This window comes from Nothobranchius furzeri, chromosome 2 (genome assembly GCF_043380555.1).
Source record: "Nothobranchius furzeri strain GRZ-AD chromosome 2, NfurGRZ-RIMD1, whole genome shotgun sequence".
NCBI classification, from domain to species: Eukaryota; Metazoa; Chordata; class Actinopteri; order Cyprinodontiformes; family Nothobranchiidae; genus Nothobranchius; species Nothobranchius furzeri.
The window spans coordinates 4,159,201-4,180,903 of NC_091742.1; the positions used below are offsets into that span (position 1 = coordinate 4,159,201).

At 42.5% G+C, this 21,703-nt stretch overlaps 1 protein-coding gene across 8 annotated transcripts in view; it reads right to left on the reverse strand.

The window, feature by feature from the left end:
* The window catches only part of utrn (utrophin), a 208,672-nt gene that overhangs the window by 149,560 nt on the left and 37,409 nt on the right, over positions 1–21,703 (reverse strand). For all 8 annotated transcript variants that reach the window (XM_015947254.3, XM_015947253.3, XM_015947261.3 and 5 more), the window contains 27 exons: positions 18,070–18,303; positions 16,949–17,130; positions 16,639–16,789; positions 16,335–16,454; positions 16,129–16,230; positions 15,911–16,015; positions 15,621–15,800; positions 15,339–15,496; positions 15,131–15,254; positions 14,957–15,044; positions 14,620–14,864; positions 13,923–14,091; positions 9,992–10,119; positions 8,283–8,420; positions 8,092–8,205; positions 7,518–7,673; positions 7,215–7,385; positions 6,951–7,142; positions 6,383–6,517; positions 5,106–5,255; positions 4,835–4,996; positions 3,509–3,640; positions 3,156–3,329; positions 2,911–3,066; positions 2,653–2,823; positions 1,997–2,176; positions 1,713–1,841 (listed from right to left, as the gene is read on the reverse strand). In XM_015947254.3, coding sequence (XP_015802740.3) covers positions 1,713–1,841; positions 1,997–2,176; positions 2,653–2,823; positions 2,911–3,066; positions 3,156–3,329; positions 3,509–3,640; positions 4,835–4,996; positions 5,106–5,255; positions 6,383–6,517; positions 6,951–7,142; positions 7,215–7,385; positions 7,518–7,673; positions 8,092–8,205; positions 8,283–8,420; positions 9,992–10,119; positions 13,923–14,091; positions 14,620–14,864; positions 14,957–15,044; positions 15,131–15,254; positions 15,339–15,496; positions 15,621–15,800; positions 15,911–16,015; positions 16,129–16,230; positions 16,335–16,454; positions 16,639–16,789; positions 16,949–17,130; positions 18,070–18,303 — 4,146 coding nt within the window. The remainder of the gene's footprint in view (positions 1–1,712; positions 1,842–1,996; positions 2,177–2,652; positions 2,824–2,910; positions 3,067–3,155; positions 3,330–3,508; positions 3,641–4,834; positions 4,997–5,105; positions 5,256–6,382; positions 6,518–6,950; positions 7,143–7,214; positions 7,386–7,517; positions 7,674–8,091; positions 8,206–8,282; positions 8,421–9,991; positions 10,120–13,922; positions 14,092–14,619; positions 14,865–14,956; positions 15,045–15,130; positions 15,255–15,338; positions 15,497–15,620; positions 15,801–15,910; positions 16,016–16,128; positions 16,231–16,334; positions 16,455–16,638; positions 16,790–16,948; positions 17,131–18,069; positions 18,304–21,703) is intronic.

Below are 21,703 nucleotides of genomic sequence, written 5' to 3' on the forward strand. Positions count from 1 at the left end.
ATATATATACACACATATACATATACCGTAAATCCTCTAATACAGGCCCGGGCCTGTATTTGACTCAAGCTCATCAAGCTCCAGGCCTTTATTGGAAGGAGGGCCAGTATTAGAGGCAGGCCTCTATTTCTATTTGAGCAAAATGAACTAATGGTTCGTTGGAGTTTTTGACAATTAATATTGCGCCCACATTTTCAAAGTTAAACACATTTCTTTTAACAACGGTAGTTTCTGCTTCAGCCCTCTCCCCCCTCCCCCTGCGCAGCGGCCGCAAACTCACTGATGCGCCTGCAGCCTCTCGGAGTTCCTGCTGCTCTAAACATTAAAATAATTATTTCATTTTCTGTTCCTCACTTCTGATTACCTTCAGTGGTGTCTGTTTGTTGCAACCAGCAGGTACAAAAACTAACTTGTTTTTATTTGACTATTTTTCTGTCCTGCCTCTGTTTATTATCTTCCTGCATCTCCTCTCAATCCTAAAGAGAAACTGCTACCTGGGTTCATATATATTCACCTTATGAGTTACCTTTGAACTGCAGTTCTAAAAGATTTACCGACCGCAAAAACAGCGGAGTGCGCGCTGCTTGCCGGCCGCATCAGTGATCGGTGCATCACCGGATGACAAGTTGATGCACCCCGCTCCACAGCAAAACGCATCAGGCGCAAATAAAAGACAAAAAACATCAAATCAAATGAACCGACATGAACGATTGCGTGTTAAATAATTTGGCAACACCTGATTGTTACTGTGGCCGTGCTCAGGACGCAGATCTACCGACCGCAAAAACAGCGGAGTGCTCCCTGCTTGGCGGTCGCATCAGTGATCGGTGCGTCGGAGGACAAGGTGATGTGCCCCGCTCCACAGCAGCGAAACACATCAGGCGCAAATAAAAGACAGAAAACATTAAAGGAAATGAACTGACATGAACGATCGCATGTTAAATTAGTTTTTGAGGTGGCGACACCTGACTGTGGCCGTGCTCAGGAGGCAGATTACCGACCGCAAAAACAGCGGAGTGCTCGCTGCTTGCCGGCCAAATCAGTGATCGGTGCATCACCGGATGACAAGTTGATGCGCCCCACTCCACAGCAAAACGCATCAGGCACAAATAAAAGACAGAAAACATCAAAGGAAATGAACCGACATGAACGATCGCGTGTCAGTACCGACGCTCTGGCACAGCGCGTTGCCCCCCCGAGCGCAGGAGCTTGTCACCTGCTGACAGCAGGCTGCTGTCTTTTCCAAGGGCTGCATCTTGCCGGTCATTATCACGTGACAGCGACTAGTCGATGACAGGCGTAAAAAGTCACTATAGTGAAGTCGACTAGTGACTAGTTCATACAACCCCTACTGCTCCCCAGAGTGTTCTGCAGCATAATCAGCACGTTCTCTTTGAACTTGATATCAGACCCGGCCTTTAATTGAATACGGGCCTGTATTAGAGGATTTACGGTATATATATATACATATACATACATATATATATATATATACATACATACATACATATACATACATATATATATATATATATATATATACACATATACATATATATATATATATATATATATATATATAAATTTGTAAATTTCTAATGAAAGAAAAACACAATAAGGCAGAAACCTGATGTTTGGTGATTTATTTCTAAACATTGGAGGTTTTGTCCACTTACTTGTGCTTCTTGTCTAAAATGCTGCCTCTGCTTTACCTTTAATACGTTTTGTCTTTCTGCTGGAGGCAACCGCTCGACCTCATCCAGGTGGATCTGAGTCTGGTAGAGCCAGGTGCTGATGTGAGCCAAGTTCTCATCAAAAATCTCCACTTCATTCTGGTGACTCTGCAAACACACACACACACACACACACACACACACACACGGGGCTCAGCGCTTTAATTTAGCAACTCCATTCCTTCTCTGCACAGTCTACTCACTCAGGGAACAATAAATAAAAGTTGCTGTGCTCTTCATTAAGCCTTGTCGTTTCCACTCACCAGAACAGCGCTGAGCCAGTCCTCGGTCCAGGTGTGCACGCGGTCCCAGGATTCGTTGAGGTCACAGAGTTTGGCCTCCAGCTGAGCCTCGCTGCCTTCCACCAAAGTCTGCAGCCCCGCACTGACCTCCATCAGGTTGGACAGCTCTGCCTTACGATGCTCTGACTCCTTCAGGAGGCCCTGAAGGGGAAGAACTCCTCACTAATTATTTTTTTCTCTTTATTTTGGGTTTAAAGAACTCAAATATATTGCAAAATTTTACTTTATTCTAAATGGTCTTCCTCTGGCTTTTTGGAGGATTTTCCTAATCTTTTTTTTTTTTAGCTTTTTGATGATTTTGTTTACTCATTTGCTATAAATAAAACAGAAAAATACATTTACATTTCTAAATATGCACTCTGATCACAAATTCAGTCTTTTCCAGAAATCTATTCCAATGACCAAGAAGCAACAAACCGGTTCTCTGCTCCGTCTACTGACAGGAAGGAGAAGCGCTTTTCGGATCAGTCTAAGGATTTTAACTAAAAGATTATTTCTTGGGGGTAAACAAATAAAACAATTAGGAAAATTGGTGAATGTGAAGAAAATCAAAGCTTAAATTGTTCATTTTAATTCCATTAATCTTTATAATAACATAAAACTAAGGCAATGCTCACATTAGCCCACGTAATCTCAGGATCTATGTCAGCTGGCATGTCTCCACTGCTGTTCTTCTGTTGAAGCTGGGTCTCGTTGGTGGTCAGCCAGTCCTGCAGGGCAGCGCTCTCTTTGTGGAACTTCTGAGACAGAGCCAGCGCTTTTTCCAGGTCCTGTTTGCCTTCTGTTACCTGTGCAGGCAAAAAGTCAGCCTTAAAATTACATCAAATGAACTGGATTTTATTTTCAGTGGAGCAAACGCTGGGTTTGCTTTTTACCTGAGCCCCCAGCTCATTATAGAGGAGTTTGAGAGCCGTGAGCTGCTCGTCCATGGCTTTGGGATTCTCCGTCTGCTGTTTCTGCACAATCTGACGGCCTGTTTTTATCACCGTCTCCACCTCAAGCTTCACCTCACTCAGCAGTTTGTACAGTTTCTACACAGAAAATAAAGCACAAAATATTAAAAGATAAGATGAATCTTTCTTTTTTGCAACAATCGGCAACAACCCCATCATGCTCTCACCATACAGCCACTCAGATGGGGCTGGATTTTTTCTGGTTCCACATCCTTCACATCCAGAACATGCAGCTCAGCTTTAGCACCTTCTAGGACCCTCTTACAGTCCAGCATGCGCTGCTCAAAGTTAGCAGGCTTCTGGAACAGCTGGAACTTAGTGGAAATCTCCCTCAGTTTCCTCTGCAAAGAGTAACAGGGGGTACACAGTTCTGTGATTTATTGTTATATTAGGCTTGAGAAAAGATGCATGAAGAGGAAGAAATTAAAAATTATGTCTTATAATAAAAATGAGAAATATCAGCTAGATGAAAAAAATATAATTACAGATCCTGACTTTCACCAGTAGGAGGCAGTGTTACCTGCAGCTGGTCCAGCATAGTCCCACCACGGGCTGCTTTTCCATCTGAGGTAGGAGGAGGTAAATTAACCACATTCCTTCTCTTCATCTCCTCCAGTGTCACCTCATGGGCTGCGATCTCTGCACCGATGGTCTAAAAAAATTAAAAGCAACATGAGCAGATGTAGCTTTGATCAGACCCTCCCAATCTGCCATATTTAAAATAAATTCTTCTCCAAGTTTTGTGAAAAATAAAGCAATTTTTAAGAAATCGAGCAAACATGCTTGAAGAGTGACGGTTAATAATTTTATATGGTATGCTGCTGTTCTTGCTGCTACTTTGACTAGCGATGGGTACCGAATTTGGTACTTTTTAAGGTACAGACCGAATTCCACAGTACCGAGCAAGCACAGATTCATTCATTTGAAACGGTGCCTCGTTTCGGTACCCGTCCTTCACAACGAGAACTTGCCTAGACAGCTGCGCATGCGCAAGAGCGTTATGTCGTCGCTCGCTGCGAGTTGTAAACAGAGCAGCATGGTAGAAAGAACGCACGCTAAAGCTTGGGTCCACTTCACTAAATGTGATGGGTAACTGGGTGATGATGAAACCAGCGACAACGATCTAAGTGAGACATCCTCATCTTAATCTGCTCCGGTAGGTAAATAAAATGTTTAAGATAACGTTAGCTTGATATGTTAGCTTCCGTTTCACTAATGGTCGCTTTCTCCTCGGAACTCCGATTTTCCGACTAGAAGAACATGAACGCGCTCTAAAGTTTGGCTTCACTTTACTAAATGAGACGGGTGATTGGGTGAAGATGAAACCAGTGACAATGATCTAAGTGTGAGGCATCATCGTTTTAATCTGCTCCAGCAGTTAAATAAACTGTTAAAGATAACGTTAGCATGATATGTTAGCTTCCATTGCCACCACTGTTATCATCTAATGGTGCGTTCGCTTTCTCCTCGTAAATTCTAACTTCCCAGTAAGAAAAATCAAAGAAAAAGGACTGCAAAAGGAATGAAGATACACAGTAAATTTCGTTCACAGTAAAGATGTTTACTTCAGTTTAATTATCAGCTTATAAAACTACAAGGACGATGTTAAAATACAAACAGTTGTATGTTATTTATCGTGATATTTATCAAATATTGTTATATATTGAGAAAAATATATATTTAATTATAAAAGAGAATTAAAATATTAAACGCTCAAAAGTATCTAAAATTGGTACCGTTAAGTACCGGTATCAATTCCTAGGTACTGGGAATTGGTACCGAATCGATTCAAATGTCAAAGGTACCCATCCCTAACTTTGACAGAGGAAGAAGTGCACTGACATACCTGCGCCTCCAGGGGGAGCTGGAAGGCGTCTATGCGGTCAGTGAGGTAGGAGGTGAGTGTGTGGTCCAGCTGGCTCAGAGACTCCTGCAGCGTTTGGAGAGCCTGCTGATTCTCCTTCAGCGTCTGCAGCTGCTGCTCGAGGCCGGCCTGCCGGTTCACCGCCTGCATGACGACACCAACAGCAGGTCAGGGACTTAAATCAAAAAGCACAGGCTGGTGATTACGGAAGATAAACATCTCCACACAAGCATGGACACAAATGAGTCCTGACCTGATGGGTGAGCTGCTCGTAGCGGGAGTTGAAGGCCTCAAGTTTGTCACTAATGAGCTCATCCAGTATGCCCCCGTCTATCAGCGTCTGACCCAGCTCTCTGATTTGTGTCCGGTTGTCCCCCGGGTGGCGGAGCACGCTCTCCAAAGACTGGTGCAAACGTTGGGGAGGGGGGTAAGATGGGAAACCAGGGAAAATTACAATAAAACAATCTGTTGATGAAGCTGCAACAGAGATCAAGTACGTCCTACAAGTCAAAAGGTTTGCAAAAAAACAAAAAAAAAAACAGAAGATGCAGGACAAGTGAGTAAAAACAGACCCGAGTCTGACAGCGAACACCTGAAGAAACGCAGAACACCAGACGGAAAGATGATTTCCAGAGAAGGATTTGAGTGTTTGTGTGTAAAAAATTCTAAAGAATCAAAAAGCTGAAGAAAAAGCAGATGAGAGAAGAAATGTGATGTGATGGGTGTGTCAGAGAGGCAGATCTAACTAATATGTTAACTGAAAGAGAAAGAAAACACAAACGAGAGAGAGAGAGAGAGAGAGAGAGAGAGAGAGAGAGAGATCACATGTTTGGATTGTTTATGTAAGTTCAATTAAAGTGCTTCTCCTTCCTGAAGGTAACGGCAGTGAGAGTGACAGCCACCCAGTCACCCCCCCCACACACACACACACACACACACTGAAAGGGAGAGTCTAATGAGAAATTGGGAAGATGAAGAGTTTATATAATTTGGGAGGCAGTGACAAAGCAGGGGACTTACTAAAGAAGGAAAAAAGATCTAAAACACTTGATGAGAAGGACACGGACAAGAGAGAGAAGCGCCGTCTTCCAGAGTCTTCATCATCAAGTGATGAAGCAGAAGCAGCAAAGTGATTAAAGTGAGTTTGACAGACGCACTTCAGGCGGTCAACAGATATAGCAGCAGGAACGCGGGAGAAATTTGGAAGACGAATCAAAGACAAATGACGTTATTAGCCTTTAATTTCACATGGAATAAAACTGGATTGAGGAATCAAAGATAATCCAGTTTATAGTTTATGGATGCAGTCGCTGGGCTTTGGATTATTTATTCAAATTGTTCTTTAACTAAAGCAAGAAGATTTGCAGTATTAACCTGTTTCCTTTCATTATGTATGTGCTATTTAAGAATCTAGAATTAATATTTTAAATGTTGGTCTTGTTATCAGGATGCATGTGTGTGCATGTGTGTGCATGTGTGTGTGTGTGTGTGTGTGTGCGTGTGCGTGTGTGTGTGCGTGTGTGTGTGCACCTCCAGAGCCTCATTAACAGCCTCAGGGCTCTCAGGCAGGTTTTCAGTAACTTGTAGTTTCTCCTCCACCGTTCTGAGCCAGCTCTGCTCCAGATCCAGGTACTGAAGCAGCTCCATCCAACAGGACCAGACCTCCTAAACACAACACAAAGGAAATCTTGCTCACTGCATTATTTAAACAACAACTAGCAGACTTTTGAGCTTGTGCACAGCAAAATCCGACCTTTGCACTGCTCATTCAAAAGGAAAACTAAAAGCAGAGCCTTAGACTCACAGACTAGCTCTGAAACCAGCTGCAACGGCATTAGTTTTAAAACTTTTATTCCTTGTAAGGGAACTAGTGAAAGTAAGTTAAAGACACAACGTTTCATTTCAAACAGCTCATCCCTCCAACTGAACCACGTCAGCTAGCTAAAGCTAAACAGGGTCCCTGCAGCATGAATGAATGAATAAGTTACGTTTTTCATTTTACGTTTACGTGCATTTATTGGGCTATTTTGGGGTACGTTATATTTTATTTGTTATATTTGACACAGAGAGATGAAGTTCACATTTAAACAAACCTTACCTCCAGAGTGTGGCATTTGCTCTTGAGTCGGTCACAAAGCTTGTGATAGCTGGCTAGGACACAGTTGAGCTCCGAGGTCAGCTCCTGTCCAAAGCGTCCACCAGGGGGCGACGTCTGAGACACCATCAGGTTGATGCTGTCCTTCAGGATCTTCACTTTCACCTCTTTCTGAAGCACATCCTCTCTCGCTCGCTAGAAAACAACAAAACCGAAGCGTAACAAGCTGCAACACATTTATCAAACAAGCTTGTTCATTTTCTCTACCTTCATCTCGTCCAGCGAAGCTTCCAGTTCCTCAGGACTTTTGTACTCAAAGTCTCGCATGAGGAACTCTTCGTCAACTTGAGCAATCCACTCCTGCATCTCTGCCAAGTCTTTCTTCAGATTCACCTGCTTCTCGTGAGTCTCTGCCAAACACTCCTGATGCCTCAGGATCTGCAGCAAAACAAATCAAAATGGAGTAAATTATGAAAATATTACAATTTAGGTTAACAACAAAAATTGTAGTGCATTTATTGAAACAGACACTAAACATAACAAAAACTGATGCACCAAGATTTTTGTCACCTGTTTGCTGAGTTGTGCCCATCTTCCTTCGAGCTCATTCAGATTATCCTGCCCCCACCTGGTCAGTCCTGGTACTGCAGTCGCCTGCACCGCTTTCACGTTTTCTTCTATCTGCTTGAGCGAACGTTCCACCAGCTCCATCTTATCTACATACTCCTATGTGCAGAAATACACAAGGATTTCAGATGTAGTCAAAAACTACAAATGCAATTAGAAGTAGGTCAGAACAGGAAAAATAACTGAGTAAAACTATTTCACAAAGTCAAATGCTTTGCATTTGGTGCCATCTAGCTGTGAAGTTGCATAATGCAAACAACTGACACTATTTTAACTATAGGGGCTACACATGAGGACTACTTTATAGTACTTTATAGCAACATGTTTAGGTCGTTTTGTGTTTATTGGTGTAAAATCTAATTTATGCTACAATCCAACATGAAAAGTTTCAACTGAATATAATTACATATTTATAAGTAGATCATATTATGTTTTGCACTTATCAAAATACACTTTTATTGATTTAAAATAGCCATTTTGATAATACAGTGTCATATGTTTGAGTTGCTGCTCATACTTTGCACTGATTTATCTCTTCCTGTAGGTTCTCTCGGCCTTCTAGGCCCGTGGCATCCCGGGACAACAGCTCCTGAACGCCATCCAACCACGACTCTGTCTTTTCCGAACACACCTGAACCCAACACATGAACCAACCGCTGCATCAAAGACACTAAACTTCATTTTAAGTTCCTATTACAGCTGATCTACCTGATTGTCCTTCATGCTACCCAGAATGCACTGCAGAGTGCTGTGATCCTCACGGACCCTGGATGAGAGCTGACTCCACTTCTGTAGTTCGGCCGGGTCAGAGGCGTGTTGCGTTTGCTCGATCTCCAGACACAGACCCTGAGATCAACAGGTGTTTAAAATGACACTTAAAAGCTGTTTTAACCACTGACTTGTTTCTTTTTTACCACCTTTAACCTTGTAGCAAATCTGAATGGAAACATCATGAAAAAGCAGTATCTTAATGTTTGTGCAGCTCTTTGAAAAACCTCATTTTGGAGAAACAGATTAGTTCTGACCAGATTAACCAGTCCACTGCTAATCCCAGCAGGTCCACGTCCAGAATGGATTGCCGTCTGCTGTAGCTATGGTTACCTCTGATGGAAATATGAGAGTTTTTCTGTATTAATGTCCAAGTAACATAAAACTGATGGCAGGGAAAATTAGGGATGAGCTGTATGTTGGCACCAACATTGGTCAACGTTAGTCATTTTTTGACATATTGGTAAAACTGGGCCAAAATTCACTGTTGTTTATTCCATCTTGTTACCATTTATGTGTGTGTGTGTGTTTCAGGAGAGGGAAGGAGCAGGGTTGGCCATGTGGTATCAGTTTGAGCATGTGGGATTGTGGGGTTTCTAACAGAAGAAGAGAACCTTTCTGATGATGTAGGGAAATGGATATATTATTGATTAATATTGTTTATCGGCCATAGCAGCAGTATAAAATCAGATATCGAAATGTGTGTGTGTGTGTGCATCCCAAATCTTTAAAAAACAGCATTTGCATAAACCGCTTTGAAGTGTTCGTTTTTACGGCTGTTTTAGTCAGAATGAAACTTTCTTTAAAGTGACGTTGTTAAAACAGAAACAGATAAAATATTAATGACATCACTTAAAACCAATCTAAACGATTAAACTTTTAAGTTCTATTTTTCTCCTTCTGTGGTTTTATTTAGTTGTTTTTTGGCAGCTTTTGACGGCTGAAGGAGGACGGGAGCAACAAGAGCCAACATGACTGCAGGAGAAATTCCACCAGCTCAAAGCTGGAAGCGCTTCAACACTTGGGTTAATTACATGTTCACATGACATGAATTGTGTTTAAATGATTGCAAATGCATCTACTGAGCGAGTCTGAAATGTGTGGAAGGAAACATGAACCCATAACAAAGTTGAGTCAAGAATATCCGTGTCATCTCTTCTCATTAGGCTAATAACTATATGATTTCCCAAACGTTGTCATGGCTTTGTATGTTGTGGCTGCTAGGCTGATGGACCAGCTCATTGGCTCCACACGAAGCTTTGTGCTTCATGCACGGGCACGCTGCCCAGAATGTGCCACGACCCACCACGAACCCCCCCCCCCCCCCCCCCCGCACCGATAACAAGCGAACAGACTGAGCCACATTCCACTGCAGCACGGAGAGTAAAAACACAAGGAATGCAACAACACACATCCATCTGTGCAGAAACAGAAAAGGCATGTCCACACACACACCTTCTCCCACTCACAAACATTTCATTCAGCGCTACGGAAAGCCACTGATAAAGAGCTCTATTGTGTTTGAGGTGAGCTGACACTAAACTGATTTGCATCAGATGTGTCATCATCTGCAGAAATATAAACAAACAGCTTTACCAGATCTCTCAGGGAAACGTCTCGGTGTTCTTTAACCATCACAAGGTGCTCACCTGTGCTCGCTCCACCGCGGCCTCTGCAGTGTGTACGTCCACTACACTTTCCTTCAGAGTAGCCAGCCTGCTCTCCAGACCCTCCAACCCCTTCTGAGCCGCCTGGGAGGCTTTGAGACTCGATAAGGCTGGGGAAAAACAAAAGGGAAAGGTTAAGTGTGTAGAGTACAGAAGGGGAAAACATGCTAAAGGAAATCATGTTACAATCAAAGCATTAAAGCCCTCATTCACTTGTTAGCTCTGCTGTGGTCTCTATAATGAATGTGAATCGTCCTCAGCGAGATAAAAAGCCCTAGTGCTCCTGTTTCAGGAAGTAGAAGTTAGCTGGAGGAGTGGGGGCCAGAAAGCGGCAGGATTTGGACTTTTCATCATTACAGTTTTTTCTATCGCTAACAAGCTCTCACCCACACATCAGATACTTGTTCTAAACTCTAAACACAGATTCACTCCTACAAAACACGATTGGCTAAATGGAACATTTTCCTCTCAAAAACACATTTTGATAAACATAAACTAACTCTTCATTTCAAAATAGAGACCTTTACCCAAACACTGGATATCTGACTCAAAGTGAAATTGTTCTGTCAAAAAGTAGAATTTGTTTTCACTTCACAAGATACATTCAGTCAATCAAAGCACACCAGGTTTCAAAATACTGGCGATTGTTGACATTACAAAAACCGCATAGTTTTACGTTTCAGTTTTAGAGGTAAAACATGCAATCCACCGTTTTTACACGACATTTCTCTGGTGTGAACTGTATGTCCACATATGATGTGCACATTTCAAAGCATTCCAGTAAAAAGCTAATCCTGTTTTTCCTTTCCTGTTTATTTCAGGAGGTACAGCAGAAATGTTTACAGTATGACAGAACAGAAAAAGGTCTACAGTGTTGCTTGTAGTGAACAAAAGATCAATGAAACAAACAAAAGCATTCTGAACCAAAAAACAGCACAAAGCCCAGATAAAAGGAGGCAACTACAAAACGCACTCAATGACTGTGGCTAATCTCCGCGATCTTCAGGGTTAGGCCACATGTTTTCATCAACATCGTGTCTCATATCATCCAAAGCGATGCACCTGGGATAAAACCGCTTGCTATGTCGGATCCACCCTTGGCCATCATCAACCGTGATGTGCCTGCAGCCAGCATCCATAGCTTCCAGAAGGGACATGTGGTCATGTGGCTGATGGTCATGTGGTCATGTGGCTGATGGTCATAAACCTTCCACCTCCACGCAGAAAATAACTCCTCTATGGGGTTGACAAAAGGATTTACACTATATCTGGACATAGAGTCGTCGTAGCTCCATGACTCTGTCACTGTTCCTCTCAAATGGAACAGAGTAGAGCTGCTTCATCCGCACTCTGTGTTTGGACAATGTCCGTGTAATTGGTTGTGAAGCTGATGCCATCATTATTCTCATGGTCCTCCACTATTCTAGTCTGAATTTCATGCAGTTTTATTGCATTATTTGCAATAACCGTTTCCACAATGGCAAGCTCTTGACCATTATTACCATTATTGAGGAGCTTTCCTCTTCCCTCAGAGGGTGGAAGATGTTGCATTCTTTAGAGAGAAAAATGCATTACTGTATGGTCTTACGTAATTATACTTCAATTGACTCATACTCTTCCTCATCCAGACATCACAGTGCTTGTTTTTTCTGTTGCTGTTTCCATACTTGACACCTCAAAGCCCTCCTTTTATTTTAGTTTCAATGTAACAGAAACATAACACCTTCCACTGAGTCTAAGCCTGAATGTAATCAGCTGTGGTCGGCCCAATTTACCTAACATACATCAGCTGTGTGTAAATTATTCCGTTGTTTGTTTATTATCAACTGAGATATATTGTTCTTGAACTCATCATCGCAGAAGCAGAGGTTTTTATACTGCATCTAAGGTTAGGACTATTGTTTTTGCTATTGCGGGATGTTGTGTGTTAACATTTGCAAATACTACTAAAACAATCCATAGTTTTGTTGGGAGGAATAGCTTCTCTGTTGAGACAATGTAAACATTATGGAAATCCGTTGACTGACTGCATATTGTGTGAAAACGACATGAAATGTGTGAATTATATGGCCACAAAACAAACGCTTGTTAGCGACTGAAAAAAAACTGTAATATTCATGAAATTCAAACCGCTCGCCTCTGATTGGCTAACAGCAACACAACTCTACCACTGACTCCGTTTGTTTTGCAAAGTTGATGTTTTATCTCCACAAATGACACAAGCTTGAAGGAGTTCTGCCATGTCGTGGAGTCGCTAAAAGCCAGAAGGTGCTCTGCTCTCTCCTGGATGTGGAAAATCAACACAATCTTCCCCGGCAACAAGCCAAGGTGGGTGAGTCCAAACCGTATATATATGTTGATGGTCCAAGCACATTTATTTTCAAGGTTAAGTAGATCTGTGTGGCTTTTCTGACCTCCTTGTTATGTTCTGTGTTTCTGTTCTTGTCTAACGCACACAAGTTTTATCTGATTTTACTAACAGTTTCAGCTACTTTCGGTCATCAGAGCTTTGCCGTTTATTTGCAGGTCCAGGGTTCATATCTCCTTATCTTGATCGGCTTTTTTATCCATCTTCTGTACTTCTGTTGTTATGATCCGTGTGTTGTCCCAGTCCATAATGTCCACCAAAGCTCTGACGAAGGCGACCGGAAGTAGCCGACACAGTCAGCAAAATAAGATAAAATCTTTCCTACTCTGTGTGTTAGACAAGAACAGAAAACCAATGGTTTCTCAGTGAACTTGCTCCTTGAAGCCAGTATCTAATTGGGTGACAGGAGTGACAGGGCATTGTTAAGGTTTCAAAAGTTTTCCCGTAGTACAGAATCATCGTGAGTGTCTAGGATCCTTCTCAATTTAGTTTCCCCCCCAAGTCAGATGAGCAAGGAAGACGACTTTGGGAGAGGTTGGTGAGTGAAAATTTTACATATTTAGATCAAATGAAGCCCCTTTGTGACTAACTTGGCAATAATTAAATATGCCTGACAGTTGTAAGACTGTTTTCTTAACCCGTATGTAATGACGTCACACGCTCCATGTGACCCAACTTGTAGCAAACATGCTTCACATATAAATTCAATGTGTTCCAAATTAAAAATGAATCCATGAATCAGAGTTATTTCTACAAGAAAATAAAAAGTTTTACTCTCTTAAACCGCTCGGCCTCATAAAACCACAGATGCAGCATCGCAAACATCTAATGCTAATTAGGATTCAAAGGTTTAAAGAGGCTACATGAATAACATTAGTCAAACTTCATTACATTGGAGGGCAGTGTTTGGGTGCATGATGCTCCACCGCTTCGGTTTCCTCCTCGGTTAATTACCAGGTGATTTCAAGCTTACATCATCTGGCTTTGTGTTTATGTAGAGACAGAGCAGAGTTGGCGTGGATGCTAAAGGTGGAAGTGGCACAGCAGTAAGAAAACCACCTTAAAGCAAAAACAAAAAAAGGTTCGTCTTGGGTGTTATCCACATTTTTATAAGTCATAAAACCCAGAGAGGCACATCAGAACACACACACACACACACACACACATTACTGAGAAGGGCATTCGAGTTGTCCTTTAGGGACTTGATTTCGGCAAAGAGCGGTGCTCATAAATTCCTGAGGTAGAATGGTGACTGATTTTCAGGACTGCTCCATATCCATGAGCCGACCTAAAGCGAAACCCGCACAGAGGCCATAAAAGGACATCCTCTATTACTCGACACTGGCCAAGGTTTCATATAGAAGCTGATGTCACATTTACATAGGCTGTGTGAAGCTGGGCTCTTGTTGTTTCCTCACAAACCTGAAAGCTTCAGACCAGGAAGAAAGACAAAGAAAGCTCGAGGAGGTCAGAAATCAAACTGGTGTTGTTAGTCAGAGTTTTGGTTTTAATTTCTTTCATTTTCTAATGAAAAAGCAGCATTACCATCCTTCGCTTCCTGTTCTCTGCTCTGCAGCTGCTGCAGTGTGGAGGCATGGTGTGCAGAAACAACCACCAGGCTGTCTTTCAGAGAAGGCACCGCTCCCAGTGTCCCTGCCTCTGTGGACAGGCGCTCGAGTCGTGGAGTCAATGCTGCGATTTGACCAAGTCGTGTCTGCAGAACACAAGAGGATTAACAAACTAAACGCTCTGGCACAAAGAGAGATAGAAAGGGAGGGTTTTAGTTAGCTTCAGAAATAAATTAGGATATTTTGAACGGATTACAGTCCTCCGGGAATTCTGAATACTTTTATGGTTCACCCTTCTGCTTCAACGAGTTTTTGCATATCTGAAGAAAACAGGTGTTGCTCTTTTTTTAAATCCAGAGTGAGAGCAAACTGTACCAGCAGCTGTTAGGAAACCAAAATATCTCCATCTGCCAATGTTCATTAATACATGCAACTTTCAAAATATTAGAACATTTTAAGCTTTAAGGATCAAAGTCTCGATGTTTGTGACGTGAGTGATGGAGCAGCTAAAAAACTAACTTAAACATTGCTTTAATTTATATTAGCATCTCTTCTGACACATGGTGGCCTCCATGGGCGTTTTTTTCCTTTTAAACGCTACAGGCATCATGAATCGAGGGTTAGAGGTGAAAGAAATCTGGATTAAAGAAAACTTTAAATAAAGTAAATCTCACCTGACATTCTCCACTTAGTTTTCTGAGCTCAACGTCATCCAACGTTTGAACCGATGGGGTCGTTTCCAGCCACCGGTCCTGATTCTGCAACAGCTGGTTTACGTCTGCGAGTTCTACAGAAACTGCTCTGACCCGAGTCTGAGTGTGAACCCGATCACGAGCAGCCTGCAGCTCACGTGCACAGACGTCCCACTCGGTCTGAATCAGATCCACGTTTTCCCTCACAGAGTCCACGCTCACGGCCTCTACGAGAAAACACAGAGGGGCAACAGCTCACACCAGAGGAACTGGAACGTTGTTTAGGAACCCCTGGTGGAGGGAAATGTGCTCTTCTTACCTCTCTCTAGCTGCTCCATCAGGCTTCGCCCCCCCTCTATCACCTGGTGAACTGATCTTTCCTTTGATTTGAGTTCCAACTCCAGACCCTAAAGTTAAATAAAATGACTTATTGTTGGAATAAACATTCCAATTACATCTATTTGACTTGAAACTGTTTAAAAAGCAACTTTACGTCTAGTTTCTCCTGGAGATTTGGCATTTCTGGCGTGGCTTCAGGACGAGTGGAGGCAAGAGCCTGAGCAGATGTCTTCCATGTTTTCATCCAGCTCAGTAAATCAGAAAGTTTGTTTTCAAACCTGCAGAACACAGCATGCTGGTTTAGATGCATCTGAAAGCCTTTCTTTTTATTATTAAGACTCATTCTGAATAGCAGTTCTTACACTTTTCTGATTTCTGCATCGGTCTCCACCAGTCGCCTCTTAGGGGGGGCAGGTTCAGACGAGTCCTGCTCCAGAGTGAAAGAAGCCGTAGCGTCCATCTCCACCGTGGCCTGCTCTACAACTTGAGTCATTCCAGCATCCGTTACAGCCTCCATCACCTGAGGGTTGGAGCACTAAAGTCAACGAGGCTCACTGAAACCTCTAATGTCTCTGATAGCTCTCATGCTGCGTCATGTAAATTCTACGAACGTTTTATTATTGTTCGCCAATAGGAACACACACCTGGAACGAGCAGTCCTCCAGCTTCTGCACCAGATTGTCCCATCGATGAGTCAGCTCTTCAGTGTCGGCCTCGATCTTAGCTCCTACCTCAGAACTTTGCAGCAGCTGCATCACATCCTGTCCTGCCTCAGACAGCTTGTCCAGCGTTCTTCTCTTTTTCGCCATGTCCTCCTTTAAAACCTGCAAAAACACAAAAGTGAATGCATTAAAGTGGGCTTTTGCTTCAGTGTTATTTACTGGTTCACATGCAAGCGCTGCAGAAGCTGGAGAATAATCAGCTCTTCACTTACTGTTAACTGAAGCACATAAGAATTGATTTCACCGGGGTCTTTAAAGTTGCTGGTCTGAATGTCTAAGGTTGCTTCTTTGTCAAACAACCACTCTCTGAACAAACTCTGAGGCGAAAGGAACAAAAGCATCTTCAGTCTGAGCTACAAGCATCAGAAAGTTTTGGTTTTAAATGTCAAAAAGTAGTCAAAGAGTTTGGAGAAAAGGTGAAACAACCCACCTGATCTGACAGAAGCTGCTGCCAAACCAGAAAAACATCCTGCAGCTTCTGCCACCTTTCTTCTGTCCAGCGGCACACGGCTGCCCAGCGTTCCCCCAAAGACTGAATCAAAGACAAAAATACAAGAATCCCGTTTTTTATTAAAAAATGGAAAAATAAGACAACAATTGAGAATACAAATAATCTACTACTTCCTGACGTTTTACCTGTAGTTGTTCCTCAAGAGCAGCAGTGGCGCTCTCACCGCTGTTCTCATCCACCACGACCACCATGTGGGTCAGAGAGTTGACCTTTACCTGCTCAGCCTCCAAATCATTCTGCAGCTCCTGTGCAGCGAATGAGAAACGCAGAACAGTCAGATGTTACCGTTAGCTAACAAAGTGGCAACTAGACCGACAGAAAACAGAAATAATGCTAATTCATCTGCAGATGGTGTTGTGTTCACGTCAACTTTAACAAATTAAATCACGTGTCACAAAATAAAAGTCCGAAACAGGCACTTTTATTCACTTTGTGGTTTTCTATCTGTTCTCTGTAGCCCTCCAGGTCTGCAGCTGCTGGTTGAGTTTCCATCTTTTTGATTCGCTCCTCCGTCACCGTCAGCCAATCAGAAAGCTGCTGTAACTGCTGCTGCTGAAGATCCATCAGAACTTCATGAAGCCTGGAAATCAAAAGACAAACAAAAGAAAAACAAAAACAGATTTAGAAAATAAATTCAGTTTATTAGACTTAAGATTCTTTTGAACTAAAGTAAAAATGACTGTTTGAGTCCCGTAGTCAACAACCTACATTAAACAAAAGTGTCTGTGAGTGTTTTCACCTGGCCTGGCGGTCCATGCTGGCCACCCTGAGGGCCTCCCAGCGGGAATTGAGGAGGGTCATCTGCTCCCGAATTTCATCTTCCTCCTCCTCTGTGAGGCTGCCCTGGGCCATCAGTTGGTTACCCGCCTGCAGCACGTTTCCCACACTGCTCTGATGAGCCGTCAGCTCCATCATAAAGGCCTTAAAAAGGGGAAACAAAGCCCAGAGTCCCAGTAAATGGAGAGGAAACCTCTGAGTTGCGTCCATGGGAGGAAAATGTACAAAAGCTTATAGAACACAAAACAACCTGCAGACACACAGCTCAGAATTGAGTGTGTGCTGACCCAGAGCACAGGTGTCTATAATAACAACAACAACAATAATAATAATAGCAATAATAACAAAGTCTTTATGAAAATCTGGAAACGTTTTTCTTTAGATGGTTTTATTTCTGACTTCAGCAAACATCTCCTGCACACCTTTTATGGTGCATGTGTTGTCATAGCAACAGTGTGTAGGTAAGCACAAATTGAGAGACTAGCTGCTAGTTGCTAAGAAGGCCAGTTCTGAAGCAACAAAATGATTTTAAGTAGGAAAACTGAAAATTAAAACAGCAAAATTGAACTTTTTTTAATTCATCATCATGAAAAGCTTTTAAAGAGGCTTTGGGTCTGGTTCCTGAGTCTAACAACCAGCTTTCTGCTTTGACCTGGATTCCAGTCATTCATTTTCACTAATATTCCCATTTCAGCCATGGGAATCCATCCAAAGCCCCTTTGCACACAAGCACAGACACAAAACTGCTCTAATGCACACACACACACACACACACACTGCACCCGCCCCCACGTCAAGCAAACAAGTACGCTCCAGGCCAGGATGTTTTGGAGTGCTATGTGCCACAGTTCCAAAAAAAAATCCCTGGAATTCCCAACATGTAGGAACTCCAAGTTGTGGGAAGCCTTCCTTGCTCTCAATGAAAGATGGCAGGTTTAGAGAAACATGTTGTCAGACGCGTCCACACTGTCATAAATCTTAAAGATATGTTTTAAATCAGGAAAACGTATGAAAATGCAGTTTATACGTGTTTAATGACTTTATTAGCTGAGTTTGTGGCTGAGTCGGCCTGACTCCTCCCACCTCGTGCGTGTGGAACTGCTCCTTTACTTCTTCCACGTCGTCCGACACCTCGTCCTGCATCTGTAGAGCATCCTCAGCGGACAGCAGCCACGTCAAAACCTCCTCCAGAGTCGCCTGATAATTATCAAGGTCTGCCTCCAGGATACCCTCCATCTCCGCCCCGGACTCTGTCAGGGTGCTGAGGGTCTCCGGACGTGGTCTGCTGCTGCTGCTTGCCTCCTCGGTTGCCACGTTCTGAGAAAAAAAAAACATCCAAGAATAAAACACATCTGTCATCTTAAAGTGAAACTGACATTCCTTTTATTCAAAACGGTCACAACGACACAAATACAAAGCTAAAAGGCTAACGTACAGCTCTCAGGACACAGGATGATTATGAAATATGGCATTTGTTATTTATATTCCTAATTACATCTGTGAACATCAGCTGACAAGTTCTAAAATAAAAGCAGGCATTTAAGGAGGGGAGCTGTGCAGTTCTGGAGCATTCGGGATGACATGCCCTGTTTAGCTCCTGGGATCTGCCTCTGACACACAAGAACGATCAACCAGAATTTTAGGAATACAAAGGATGTTTTAAACACAAAAACTGCAAGGATGTTTTATTTCAACACCACAAAACTGTGTTGTCAGCTTTCCTGGTTTCTGTCATTGTGAGGAAACCGTTGAGGAAAAACCTCGACAGAACTCGGCTAATCTGTCTGGAGCTGACCAGGATAAATCCTCGGCAGCAGCCAAGTCAAACAGGACAGAAAAGCTTCATGGGCGTGTGGAGGACCAGTACAGTAAACCAGTTAAATGGACCTTTGTTCTTAAAAGCTGAAACGACTCCGTGGTACGGCCTTTGCAGCAAAGGTCAGCAGCTGAAAATATTCACCGAGCTTTCGGATTCTTTGGAAAAAGTTCCAAGTCTCCGGCTAAACCAGAACAATAAATCAGGAACAAGAAAAGTGAATGTGAAACACACTAAATTCAATGTTTTTCAAAAGGGAAACAGCGCTGTCACTGAAACAAAAGACTTGCTCTTTTAGGCACCACTTCCTACCAGGAGAAAGTCCTTCCAGGAAAGTGCGCTTCTTTCTGGATAAACTGGAGCATTACTTAAGACTTTTCCAGCATCTATTCCAGGGTGTGTGAAGAATGCGCCCATGGGATATGAAACAACCTAAGAGGTGGTTTTGAGATTTTTTTTTACTTGTAACTAGAAGCTTTCTAAATAAGCGGCCCTGAGGATATAATTAAAATGGCTGCCAGAGGCTTTTACAGCAGAAGCAAATGGAAAATGCAAATAATTTTATCAAACTTGCTTCATTTTCTTTCCATTTTTCTACCCTATAGTCAAACATTTGGAGTTGAGCTGTTCAGGCATGAACTAAAGCTCACCAGCTACCTCTTTACTGCTGATGAAATGCTCCCTGTAAACTCTCTGTACACTCCAGTTCTCACCACTTTATCCCTTCATTTCCTTCCACCCACTTACAGCTCTGTGTTTCCAGCCTGCAGCATGGTCTGTTGGATAAAGTCAGAGGGGTGAGTCATAGCTCGGCTCCCAATTTGCCAGTGCCTGCTGTGTTTTTCATGAGCGAGTATGGAGAAAATGAAGACACCTTCTTTTTTTTAGAAGTGGCAGTGACTCATTATGACCAGCAACACAGGGCACACACTATTACTGAAGTCTTTAAGCTAAAGGTGATTCGAAATTAAGTGCAGCAGCAAAAGTTGGAGGAGATTAAGAGTCAATTTTGTGCAAATGTTTAAGTAGCTGGACTTTCACCTTTATGTTCAGTAGGGCTGCACAATATATCGTAAATATATCGTTATCGCGATATCAGCATGCGCAATATGCATATCGCAAAGAGATTAATATCGCAATGAATGGTCAGCTCAAATGTTTGCTACACATGATGCATTCTGTCAATCCAACGGAAGCATGATGTTTTATAACAAATCAAATAGAGCTCTTCACCCATTTGGCCAGTTGGGTGGGTTCTCAAAGGTTAGAGTCCCGCATCCGAGGCAGACAGCACTTAATTTTGATGGTTAGCAAACACCTGAGTTAGCTTAGTTCTGCTCTTTCTGCGGATTCTGCTTTTCCCGGGATCCACTGATCGCCTTTTCTTGTTTCTTTCCCCACATCATTTGCTTTTCTCATTTTTATGATTTTTTTATTTCCTTGTTTTTGATTATTTTTGTTCCTGAGTTAAGTTTTTATTTATCGCAAGTAATATCGTCATCGCAATATTAATCAATGTTATCGAATATCGCAGGTTTTCCTAATATTGTGCAGCCCTAATACTCAGAAAAGTGTTTGCTTGCATTTGCACAATCAAAGGAATTCAGACAAGCTGTCAGCAGGGGATATAGTTCATTGGATGTAAGGTCACTGTGAAATAAGGGAATTTACTCTTTTTTTTACTATTTGCATAAACAACCAATATGACAAAAGTATAAAAACCATTAAATAGAGCTATGTTCTACCTTGCATCTTAAAAGCATCAAAAGTATATTTTACATCCATTGAGGCTTTGCTTTACAACTGGAAATTGTTCTTTCAATTCAATTCGATTCAAAAATACTTTATTAATCCCAGAGGGAAATTGATTGCTGTAGTAGCTCAGAATAATAATAATAATCAAGTCATCAAAGAGTTGTTGTATATTACAATGGCTGTTGGCAGGAAGGATCTCCAGTAGCGGTCAGTGTTGCAGCCAAACTGAAGAAGCCTCTGACTGAAGACACTCTTCCGTTGTCGGACAGTCTTGTGAAGAGAATGCTCAGGGTTGTCCATAATTTTCTTGATTCTCTGGAGAATCCTTCTTTGCATTATCTCCTCCAGTGGTTCCACAGTCGTCCCCAGAACAGAACCAGCCTTTTTTATTAGGCTGTTGAGCCTTTTCAGGTCCCTGCTTCTGATGCTGCTACCCCAACAGACATGGCTGAAGAGATTACACTCTCAACAACAGACTTGTAGAAGATCTGCAGCATCTTGCTACAGACATTGAAGGACCTAAGCATCCTCAAGAAGTGCAGTCTGCGGTGTCCCTTTTTGTAAACAGCTTGGCTGTTCTTTCTCCAGTCCAGTCTGTTGTCCAGGTGAACTCCAAGGTATTTGTATTCCTCAACCACCTCCACTTCTTCTCCCATGATGGAAACAGTGTTTGACTCCACCCTGTTTCTTCTGAAGTCTAAAATCGTCTCCTTTGTTTTGTTCACGTTCAAGGTCAGATGATTGTTTCCACACCATGCCACAAAGCGCTCCACCAGCTCTCTGTACTCAGCTTCCTGTCCATCTCTGATACACCTGACAACTGCAGAGTCATCTGAGTATTTCTGTAGATGACAGGTCTCTGATTTGTACTGGAAGTCTGGGGTGTACAGGGTGAAAAGGAATTGTGAGAGTACAGTCCCCTGTGGTGCTCCAATGTTAATGATCACCTGGTTTGATGTGCAGTTCTTCAGCCTCACAAACTGTGGTCTGTTTGTCAGGTAGTCTTTAATCCAGGCGATAGTTGAGGCCCCCACCTGTGTCTTCTGGAGTTTCTGGGAAAGTACATCAGGATGGATTGTGTTAAATGCACTGGAGAAATCACAGAACATGACCCTCACAGTGTTGCCTGCTTTGTCCAGATGACAG